Genomic DNA, 12,616 nt, shown 5'->3' with positions numbered 1-12,616 from the left:
ACGTTTTTTGAAATCAGTAAAGAAAAACGAACAAAATAAAAATATAAGTCATCAACGTGGTTAAAAAGAATACACAGGTTAAAATCATCACGAAACATATTATACTAGTTAGCTGATAGTTGACTACCAAACTAATGAACGGTAATAAAATCAGAAGCATGTGTCATAGAACCACATATGTTCGAAAGGAATCCGAAAATAGGATTTATGAATAGATAGAGAGGAGGTAACAATAAGCTCCACCGCTTTATTCCTTCTCTATCAATTCTATTTTCATGACTGCCTCTCATTTTCCTAAAGTCATAGGAGACATCGAGGTGGAACTTGATTGTCCAAATCTCTGACTTATGTCTCCCCCCCTTTTACTTTATTTCCTTGTTTGCATGGCATAACATAGCGATAAGTGTGCAATTTAATTTCTTCACTCTCATACCTTCTTTTTTGTAATTGGGTAAAGTTTAAAGATAATCCATAGAATATAGTACATTGTTTTGTTGAGTCTTTCAATTATTAAAAGTTGTACAATGGTTTCTCGATTATAGGTCATGATTTTATTTAGTCCCTAACTATTAAAAGTTACAAAATGGTCATCTCACTATTCATATGTTTTAAACTAGTCTTTTTCTGTTAAGAAAATTACTGGACATCTGAGCTAGATGTTAACATGTTGATTGGATATGAAAAAATCATATTTTAACGATGTCCATTGACACAACCATTGCTTTCAAGCACTGACTCGTCAATATAATGTTTCAAGCAATGACACGATAACATACGTAAACAGAGATTTGATCCACAAAATACAACTTAAACGGTTCTGGGATCATATTTTACTATATCTCAATCAATAGGTTAATGTTAGACACAAATGACCGCCAATTTTTTAACGAGAAATGATGAGTTTGAAACATATGAATAGACGAGTGACCATTTTATAACTTTTAATAATCGGAGAATTCAACAAAACAACACCCTATAGTCGAGGGACTATTTTATAACTTTTAATAATTATGGACTCAACAAAGTAATACCCTATAACTAGGGGATCATTTGTGTACTTTACCTTTTATGATTTCGTCATTCACTTTTGTTGGTATTTCCCACCCAACTAATTACTAGGGATTAGCAGGCTAACCCAACCAGGCCCAAAAAATGTATACACTCCACATGAAAACTTGACTCGACTCTTTTTTAGGTTGACTTCAATCGATTCAAATTCGACTCATCTTTGTGACATAAAATCTGAACTCGACCCGAATCAACCCAAAATAAATATATTTATAAAAATATTAGTTTTATTTGATAAAAGTAGGGATTTAATTGACAAAATAATATAGAGAGTCAAATTATTGTAATTATCTATAAATATATAAAGTATAATTATATTATTTTTTGACTCAGGTCAGATCAAGTATTTCTCACCCTAAACTCAAACTCGACTTGACCCAAACACGTCATCTAAAAAACTAGACCCTACACAACCAAGACCTAAAAAAAACTCAACTCAATAGAATCAAATATGATCAAAACATATTGAATTCGAGTATTATGCCCATCCCTATTCCCATCCCTACTTATTACTATTCCCACACAATCATTCATATATAAATGTATATGAATGTATATATCTTATCTATATGTATACATGTGATTGTGTGTTTCATCATTCCAGTTGCCAAAGTACAATCAGTCTCCTCCTCCATTTGATTGCTCTTTTCTCTTTGCAATATTCTTTCAACCATGACAGATCCTTGCTCCAATCTCTTCACCAGAGGAGACTTCAACTTCGTACCTCTAAATCCCCACTACAGTACTTGTTTCGGTACCAACAAATCCTCCATTATCGAAGCTCAGAGCACACCTCCTCGCAAACAAGCCCTTCCTCTCATCAATTATCTAAGCGGTGAGACTGAACCTTCAAGCAGTTCCATGGAAGGTGGTGATAAGAGCCTCTTGTATTCCAACGATGAAGCCGATACTGTAACCCTAAACATAGGGCTACCTACCCCTATCTCCGATATGAGAGTTGGGGTTTCCCTTTCTACTCATGTGAAGGGACAGTACTGGATTCCTACCCTTACTCAGATTCTCGTTGGTCCTACACAGTTCTCATGTCATGTCTGCTGCAAGACCTTTAACAGATATAACAATCTGCAGGTATGCTGCACTTATTGCATGAGACATGATCCGCTAAAATTTGCTTTATTTCCTCTTTTCTCGCGTCGTGCTTTCGTTTCCATTCATTACCCTTTCCTTCACAGACCATCTTAATTATGTTTGATTATGTATTGAAAATGTTGCTGTTGCTTCTTGGGAGTTTGAAGAGTGTGCTAAAGCAAAACCCCAAACCCAGATAAATTGCAGATAGATGAGTTTTTTTTTTTCTTTTTCATCAAGGTTTCTATTTTCTTTTTGTTCAAATTTCAGATTGTTCATCAGGTTTAAGTCATCTGGTTTTCAGATTTCACTTGTCTGCAAAAAGAAACACCCTAGATTTGCATCCCCTACAGACAAAAAAAACGTGTTAATCTGACACCAGCATTGAAATTAGAGACCTCTACTTGTTACCTATTGCGATTAACAAAGACATTTCATGTTGAAAGTACCTAAATAACTTGCTGAACCTTCAAAGATAACCAACAAACAATATGTCCTTTCTCTTTCACCCAAATTGTTATTTTGCAGTTTGTTTCCTTCTTCATACCCTTTGATATCAGATTTGTTGCATGCAACTGCGGACACATGCCCTAGGTCTTGATTGGTGTTGTTTGTCAATTATTTAGGTTAATGAACGACATAAATGAAATAATATTCGACTTATTCGGAACTAACTCTTTGAACGTTATATTCATTCACAGCTCTACACCTACATCCATTGTGCATTATGCATATATATCTACTTTTGTGCTGGTTAACTAATGGTTACCCGGTTCCTTCCTTGTCTCGATTTGATATATGTGAATCCAATTCATGGAGGTTGCTTCATGTATAATCATATTTTCTGTTGTGGTTCCTGTCGCAGTTGCAGACAGGGATGAATCGAGGGGTGTTAGTGGTGTAGTTGCATCTCCTATAAATTTTAAATTTTCTTATATTTTACATATTTTTCCATGGATTTATATTGCGGTTACAGTCGCATTTTCGATTACGTTGCGTTTATCACGATTGCGGACATAGTAAATGCTATTGCGATGATTACAAATACCGTGATTATGCAATAACAGTTTCAGATAACACCGTTACAACTACATAGTGGGCGCTATTCCGATAGCAGACAACTATTTAAATCTCTGATATTTTCTATCGATTATCTAATTTCGTAATCCTAAAATTTTATAATTTGCACTCCCTAAATTTCTAATATAATTCTTAAGCATGAACTTCCTTACATAAATTCTTGCGTCTATCTCTGGTTGTGGATATTACATTTGTTTCTTAAAAATAACTATGCTTTTATATTACGAATGTAGTTTCAATGTCCCGGTGACATTGAAAAATACGATGTAGCCCTTATGTTACATTGCGATAGTAATTTAATACTGTAGCGGTGTCTGGATGATCTTGGAAAATAGTACAATGTGACTGTAATCTACGTGGTTAATTATGCAGATGCATATGTGGGGGCATGGATCACAGTACAGAAAGGGGCCAGACTCCCTAAGAGGAAGCCAGCCGACAGCCATGCTGAGGCTCCCATGCTACTGCTGTGCACCGGGGTGTAACCACAACATCGACCACCCGAGATCAAGGCCGCTCAAGGATTTCAGGACCCTCCAAACGCACTACAAACGCAAACACGGCGTGAAGCCCTTCGCCTGCAGGAAATGCGACAAGGCGTTCGCGGTGAAAGGGGACTGGAGAACGCACGAGAAGAACTGTGGGAAGATTTGGTATTGTTTCTGTGGGTCGGACTTCAAGCACAAGAGGTCTTTGAAAGACCATATCAAGGCCTTTGGCCCCGGCCACGGGGCGGTCAGCATCGATTCTTTGGATGAAGATGATGAACCAGGGTCCGAATTTGAGCTTGAATGTGAGTCCTCATTCTAGCCAGTACTTGACTTTCCTTTTCTTGGTTAGATTAAATGGCCCACAGCAAGTTGCTTGTTCATGTATATACATACAGTCTTTTGCTGGACCAGGATTTGTTCATGTCCTTTGGTTTGACTAATTAGTATGCAGCACATTTAATGTTCTCTCGTTGGAGTGGAAAATAAGAGTGTATTCGATTTAGTTTGGTTCGATTTTTTAATAAAAGACATATCAAATTGAATTGTAAAATTAAATGTTTAAATCCAACCTAAACTGAATCGTAAAATAAAAAATCCAAACAGAATTAAATCACATAATTTGGGTCTGATTAGCTTTTCAATTTTTTCGGTTTTGTTGTTTAGCCCCAGCATAGAGGACCTCGTACTGTAGAAGAGGAATCATGAATGGTTAAGGGGATGATTGTTATCCTGAGAGGTTTCGGATTCGAGCACGTCATCTACAAAAGTGTTTAATGGTGGAGAGTTTTTCGAACGACTAATAGAAAAAACTCACGAGAATAGGTTATGTGGAAAGGCATTGTGAGGTGCAATAAACCCTTTGCCTTCAAGATAATTCCCTGGAGCATGCTACTTTCAGGTTCATCCATGTTATTACAAGAGAAATGGGAATGTAGCCTACACCAGTAGGTTTTCTTAATCGAACTTCTCTGCATTTACCAAACAAAATGATCGATGTACATGTCTTCTAACAAAATATTTATTATGTTATTTATATTTTTAAATTGTCTAATATATGATATATATGTAATTTTAAAATGTTTAATATAATATTTATTTTTTATCAAAATATTCAATGTGGTGCATGAAATGCTTAACTATTATTTAGTGTATTATCATGATATTCGGATTAACATGGTTAATAAATATCGTATTTATTATCATTTTAAGTATTATTATGATTTTTAGATTAACACAATTAGTGTCACTGGCGGAGCCAAGCTACAATGAGTAGGGTGAGCGTTTGATCGAGTCGAGTAGAAAAACTTCGAATTATTCGAGTTGATGAGTCATATTTCACAATTTGAAGTTGACTTGAAATTTTTTCAAGTCGAGTCAAATTTTCAAGTTTCTGTTTAAATTTACTTGTAAATATTTATAATATTATGATATTATTTGATTCAATTTAAATATTTTTTAATCATATACAATACATATACATTTCTTCATATTTTTCATATGTGATATACAAATATCATACAAAGTCGAGGGACCCAACTCAAACTTGAAAATCAACCCACTAATTACTAAAAATTTCGAATTACTATTCGAGTTATTTGAGTTGTATTTTATAACTTGATTTGAACTTGAAATTTTTTCGAGTCGAGTCGAGTTTATGAAATTATAAATCGAAGTTGATTTGAGTTGGATTTTTTTGAATCAAATTCAGTCGAGTTTTGCTTGTCCCTAACAATGAGGAATGACATATGATACCCCAAAATATTTGTGGGAAAATTATATATAAATTTAATATAAAATATTTAAAAATAAATAAAATTAATATATTTTTAAAAAAATGTTGACACCATTAAACATAAAATGACACCCATTATTCATTTTCATTCACTCAAAAAAATTTCTTCATACAATCTCTAGATCTGACACCCAAAATAAATTTTCTCTAGATTTGACACCCCAAAATAATTTTTAACTCTGCCAATAATTAGTATTGGTTAACTCAATTAATGAAAATTCATAACTACTACAATAATATAAAAGATTAAAGTTTAAATATCATACTAGATACTATTTTTAAGTAAAGGTATCATATGAGATATTTTAAAAATTAAGGTTTAGTTAAATATTGATTTAAGACCTTGCTTTTGAAAAATAATTTTTAAAAGTGTCGTACAAACGAACTTTTAAAAGTGCAGTTTAAAATTTAATTGTTTGTGATTGTTTTTAAAGAGTAAGTTTCAAAAGATAAAATGTAACCCCTTAGACTTGGCTTATGCGTTACGACCAGATCTATCGGATTACGATAAAAAAATTCAAAACATTTTTCAATAATTTAAAACCATATTACATATAAACCTCTTTAAAAACATAGTTGATAACACTAAAGTTCAATTCCAGTAAATCAAAGTCATAAAGACTGAAAAAAAGATAAAATATTCCAAAATCAGTATCGAAGTAAACCTAACATAAACATTACATCAAAATACTACTGTACGAATGTGTCAATCCTCCAAGTGCCAGGTCCGGGACTCCTATCAAAAAGTATATGAAAGAAAAAAGCTTAAGGAAGTGAGCTAGGGAGCTCAGTGTGTTCCAACAGTGTAGAAAAAAAACATATAGTTGAGTTTCCAAAATCAATTCAGTTCCAAGTTGTGAAAACATCAGTAGCGTTTTTATCTAAAAATACAGAATCGCCCTCCAACTGAACACCATATGTAGTTCCCCAGAACTGCATTCATAAGGACTTACCCTAGGCGCAAAGGGCATAGATGCCAACCTAAGGGAGCACCTTGGGTCCATAAGGTCTTACCCTAGCCAAAGCAAAGGTGCCCACCTGAGGGGTGTGCCCTCAAGCCCATAAGGACTTACCCAATACACATTGCCACCCTTGGGTCGCCTTAGGTCCATAAGGAATTACTAGCTCGATTGGTCTGAACCTATATAAGGAATTACTAGTTTGACCAAAGCTGAACCTGGAGAGACTTCATACTAGATCCAAGAGTACCCCGAAGAAAAATATTTTTCAGACAGTAACCAGTGGTAGTAGCAAATCAGAATTCAAACATACTTATTTATCAGTAAAAACAATAACCAGAAAATAGGTGTCAAACAAGCATGATTTAAAATATAGTAAATCAGGAATCATACTTAAATCAGATTAGTCATACGGTAGTCAAATCAGAGCAAACAATTCCTTTCAAATCAGAGAAAATAATCATGTGCACATGGTATTTCAGACAGATATTTCAAACAGTTATATAACACACAATGAACAAACCTCACAAAAAGAATCGATCCAGTATATCTATCGAGCACAAGCCTCACTACGCTTTTCTACTGTACACGAACATAGGTTATATCAAAACAGGGTTATAATCGAAATAATATTATAAACTGAGTATCTAACAAGGTTACAAAACTATACGAGTATTCACGGGCTGACGCTGACGAAAAGATCGAGAGGAATCAAGTTGAGCAGGCGAATGGTCAGGAGATTCACGAGTACCTTAAATATACGACATCATCATAAATTGATCAGTTATTGACCTTGAATTAAATGAACTTAATTAAATTGCTTAAGTAACAAATGCATATTCGAGTTTGACGATAAATTTAGAGGCTTTTAGGTTCGAATTTGGAAAAACAGACTTTGGATTCAGACTCGGGATGTCGAAAAACATAAAATATGACTTTTGAAAATTTTAACTTTTTAGTCAAAGTCAAAGTTAACGGGCATGTCAACGGTCAAGGGCAGGTCAACGGTCAGGTCAAAGTCAATGGTTGACTCGGATCGGTTCAAACCGGTATGGGCCGGTCCGGTCCATCTGGGCCATTTCTAGAAGAGGCCACGGTTGGAGGAGAGCCTCACGCGTATGCGACGATGCATGGCAGTGCGTGGCGAAGAGGATGGGGTTGGGGGTGGCTACCAAGCACTCTGGGAGCATCCAAACACCATTATCAAGCCAAACCAACTCAAAAATCAGCCAAAATCACAACAATCAACCAGATAAACGTGATCAGGAGCTTACCCACAATAGACAGTGAAAATAAAGATAGTGACATCGACCCACCAGTTGGGTTTTGAGTGCACGGAGACGAGGAGTCCAATAGTGGCGGCGACGAGGCGAACCGATGAGAGAGGTGGCCAGAATCAAAGAAAAATTGAGTTGCGACGGGGTTTCGACGAAACTTTACCGACTTTTCCACGGAGATCTGCAATACCTTACGACGACTGGTTAGAGGGGTTTTGGTCAACGGTTGACGGCAAGTCAAATAGTTGAGATGTCGCTCCTAACGGAGACTAGACGACACTGAAACAATGGGGTAGCAAGGAGGATCCGAACGGCTTCACTCTCGATTTAGGCCAAACGGTGGTCGATTTGGCAGTTCTCCAATCGGGGATTGGTCACGGGTTGTTATTGAGCCGAACGATGGTAGCGACCGCTACGGATGGGCGAAGGATGGTGGTCGGCAGTGGGTTGGTGTGGGGTTGAAGAACAAGTTGGTTTTAGGGCTTGATTAACGAACAGGGGGTTTCTGGTTTGGTTTTGGGTTATAACCCAAACCAAATTATAAAATATATATTTATTAATATTAAACTCAAATAGGAGCCTAGCCTGGTGGTTAAGACATGAGTACTTATGACATTGGTTGAAAGGTTCAAACCATCCTAGTCACCTAAATCCCTTTTTTTTTTTTGGTATCAAGAGAGTATGGGAAAATTATGAGGTTAGTCCCTGAACTTTTTATATATTCAAACTTGACTCATAAATTTTTAGAAACTTATAGTTTAGTCCTTAAAATCAATTTATTAATTCTATAAATTTAAAAATTGAAAATTGGGGTGTGACATAAAATGTTCATTATAGATATTATGTTGTAAATTGAAAAGGGGTTAACTACACGAATGATCCTTTATGTTTTTGTTTTGTCCACTTTTTGAGATATAGTCACTTTCATTTTTATTTAATTAAGATATGGTTACTTTCGTTTTTATAAAAATAAAATGTGGTCATCACAGGTTAATTGATGTTAACAATTAACATAATATGTGACGTGATAGTTGGCATAATCACGTATTTTACATATTCTCTTAATTTAGTCATACATTTAAATAAATTTTAACATAAAATAAAATATTTTTAATAAGTTAATATAAAAATATTTTTTAAATAAATATTATAAACTTAAGCATGTATACACTAAGATACAAAAATATATACACCATGTTGTCTACTTTAGACCAAGCGATGGTCTTAGTTTAATGGTTGGATACATATTTAGTTTTCTAATTGACCAATGTTTGAATCTTTTTTGTCCCAATTTGTTTTCCTTTGTTTTCTTTCAGCCAGAGGATAACACATGTCAATCGATTAGTGGAAATAAATATATTAAATTAAAACAAAGTTAGTCATTCAACCGAATGGTGACATGTTGTAACACTCATCTCTCGTATTACCTTTCCGTATATGAGATACAGATGTCACATCACTTTTAAGATAATTCCTCATTTGTAAACCCGTAAAATTTTGTTTTTTTTATAAAACATTTTAATTTGCTAATAATAAAACATGCATTACTTAAATAGATAACAAAAAGAAAAGTTCACATACAAAGCCTACAGATTAGCACGTTCACCCCTCCAGCAACAATATTACCATGCAAGGAACATAATCATGCCAACAACGAGTGGTGACCACAAGATCAAATACATATACAAGTAACCAATCATAAAAAAATCAACTAAGTACCAGGCATTGACATCTCAAACATCAATAATACTGTGAGAAAAACATCACAACGTATGTTTATTTCTCTACTGACCTTGACAGTATCAGATCATCCAATAGCAATACAGTTCACGATTCCTTTCATTAGGAATTAATAATAGTACCAAACTTGAACCTCCAACAAAACTAGAAAAAAAGAAGTTATTTGACTTTTTCACTCTCTTCCTTAAGGGCTCCTGAATTTACATAAAGCATTTATCATCTCTTCTACAACATGGGGCATCACATATCCTATTATCTCACAGTTCTGGAATAAGCTCAAAATTTGCTCTTCCTAGAATTGAGCACCATAGAAGAGCAATTGAAATTAAATATTATCAATGATAAAACACTAAAAGAAGTTTTTTTTATAATAAGGAATGCCTCATTAAAAACCCCTTCATATCCGTCAAGCAAGAAAGACTTAACGAACATTGGAAGGAGAAAAAGAGTGCCTTAGAAATTTTATCTGGTACAATAAGATCACAATACCGTCAAAACCCTTGACAACCCTCAACAATATGCAAATATGCACTACAATTAAGCATAGGTAATTACCCTACATAAAACATCCTCATTAAATTACTTAGGCAGGACCAAACTTATATAATAACCTATGCTGCCAAATTTTCCTTAAAAACAAAAATATCAACAAAAATAAATTCCCTCCATTAACCAATCCTTTGTTTGGCGAATTTATCCGCTTCCCAATTAACTTATCTCACCACATGACGCACAATGATATCTTTATCAATCACAATGTCTGCAATATCTTTGACTAAGGAAAGGAACATCGGTGTGGAACTAACTGGATTTTTTATCCAATCAACTGCCACCGCACTATCGAATTCCAAAATTAGCCTTCGATTTGCAGACATTCCCAAATCCAAAAACAAATTCAAACCTCTTTTCACCACCATCAACTCTGCCATAATAGGAGGTCCAGATCCAATACTTTCAGAGAACGAACCCAACATCACTCCTTTCTCGTCTCTAATCAGCCCACCAATGCCACCCTTCGACCACCACTTATCCATAGCGCCATATACATTTTCTTTCACAAAACTAAGAGGTAATGGAGATCAACAAACTACCTTTAAAGGCCTCTTATCATAGTACATCACACGATCAAGTAACACCAGATCCCCCACAAGGCTATCAAAGGAGACCGTCATATTTGGAAATTTCGAAGAAAACCAAGCTGCAACTCTGTACCTCAATAGAAAAGATAACAAAACACAATCCAATTTCCCATTATTAAAAATAATATGATTTCTCATTTTCCATATCGACCACAAAACGGCTCCTGGGATGAACCTCCAAACTCTTGAATTGGGTACAAGATGTGCCCAAACCGAAAATAAAGCTATATGACACTCTGAAATTACAAAAGAAACCTCCCAACGATGCAAAAAACTATCCCATAACCCCCAAGACACATTACAAGAGAAGAAAATGTGGGAAATCGTTTCTTGAACCAACCCACATAACGGACACAATGGATCTTCTATACCTTGCACCCCACGTTTTATTAACTTGACTTTGACAGCAATCTTCTTCTACACCACTTGCCAAACAAAAGATTCAACTCGAAGAGGTGTCGTACCAGCTCATTCGTTACTTTCCAACTGAAAACAATCAACAACTCTACTAAAAAACATTTTAAGGAAATATTTCACTGAAAAACACCCATCTCCTTCTCCTGTCCATACTAGACTATCATCAGTCAAAGCCGTAGGACAAAGTAAGCAAGACATCCCAATTAATTGCCAATTTTAATGAAACATGACTCAATACCTCACAAAGATTCACATATATCCGCTCAAAGTGTTTGGGGTGAATGAAATCGCTCAAACCGAAACTAACCAAAACATTACCATAGGCTTGGAATCCAATCAAGTCTCCACTAAGAAAATGAACATAATGCAATAATCAAAGGGTCTTTAAACAAGGTGTAACGGGGCTTAGGTTAGGGTAGGGAAAAGACCAAAATAAAAGGTTTAAAATACCGAAACAAGAGATCGAAATAAATAAGAACAGTCCACGAATTAACATGAAGCGCAATGAAACAAGGAAAAATTATAAATGAAAGACAATTGAAACCATCAATTTTTCCTTCCCTCCTTTTTTTGTTGTTCGAAACAGTGAACAATTTGTTTTTTTTTTTGAAAGAACAATTTTTTCATGGAACAAGAGTTATACAAGATCTCAAGTCTCGGTAAGGGTGTGAAAAGAGAGAAAAATTAAAAGAAAGGCTTCGGGTTTAATTATGAGGCATAAAATAAAGAAAGAGAAATAGGCTCAAATGTGGTTCACTAGTGGATATATAAACAGGTAGGCTTTTTTGGAAGAGTGGGTTTATCCTAGGGGCCCCTATATGTTGTCTCGATATGCATTGTGATTACAAGTTCTAGAATATCCTAATTAGTCTGGCACACTCAAGTCAAACAATGAGCAAGAAAGAAAATATATACTCGTTAGGCTTAAATCTCACAAGAAAAGTTTATATGCACTGATTCAAGTTCATCTCTATCAACAAAAGCATGAAATATCAATACTCAACAAAAATAATTCACCAGCTATACCAATCACTAATCATGCAAATTAAATTCGATCAAAACATGATCACAATCCAAAAAGAAGGAAGAGTATAAAGTGAAGTTCAATACTGGCAATCAACGATCCCAGCACATCAATATCATAATAACTCGATTTCAAACAATCAAACAAGTCAAGGAAAAATTTGACGACATGCTTATATTTCCCCCTCACTTAATCTGTTTTGTCCCAAAACGTATGTCGAATTTAAAAACAAAGAGAGGGAAAAGGAATACTCTCCAATCTAGTGGCAAAAAAATTTAGACCATTTCTCGATTTGTGCGTGTCATCCTTTCTCAGGGGCCATGCTAATCTTCATTTGCGAAGTCAAAGTTTAGTGGCTCGTAATTTTCATCAGTTTTGCTTACTAATAAATCCTACATGGAACTTCCTTTTTATAGATTTTTAGTTCACGTACTCGGTGTCAAATTTGGATAACAACATCTGCCATCGGGCTTTTCGATGGGAGGATATCTGACTTCGCAATCAGTGAACTTCTTGCTTAGGTAGCAAATGACCCTTTCC

At 35.0% G+C, this 12,616-nt stretch overlaps 1 protein-coding gene and 1 pseudogene across 1 annotated transcript; one reads left to right on the top strand and one right to left on the bottom strand.

Annotated features, from left to right (window-relative positions):
* The first annotated feature begins 1,625 nt into the window (after positions 1-1,625).
* LOC120136711 (zinc finger protein WIP2-like) lies at positions 1,626-4,230 on the top strand. Its single transcript, XM_039152672.1, has 2 exons — positions 1,626-2,157; positions 3,610-4,230. The coding sequence occupies exons 1-2, from the start codon at positions 1,741-1,743 to the stop codon at positions 4,045-4,047; spliced, it is 855 nt and encodes a 284-aa protein (XP_039008603.1). The 5' UTR covers positions 1,626-1,740; the 3' UTR covers positions 4,048-4,230.
* An 8,115-nt stretch (positions 4,231-12,345) lies between these two features.
* LOC120136954 lies at positions 12,346-12,411 on the bottom strand (annotated as a pseudogene).
* Positions 12,412-12,616: the final 205 nt, after the last annotated feature.

The sequence above is a fragment of the Hibiscus syriacus genome, unplaced genomic scaffold (assembly GCF_006381635.1).
Source record: "Hibiscus syriacus cultivar Baekdansim isolate YM2019G1 unplaced genomic scaffold, ASM638163v2 tig00110637_pilon, whole genome shotgun sequence".
Taxonomy (NCBI): domain Eukaryota; kingdom Viridiplantae; phylum Streptophyta; class Magnoliopsida; order Malvales; family Malvaceae; genus Hibiscus; species Hibiscus syriacus.
This window is presented reverse-complemented; position numbering and strand designations above follow the sequence as displayed.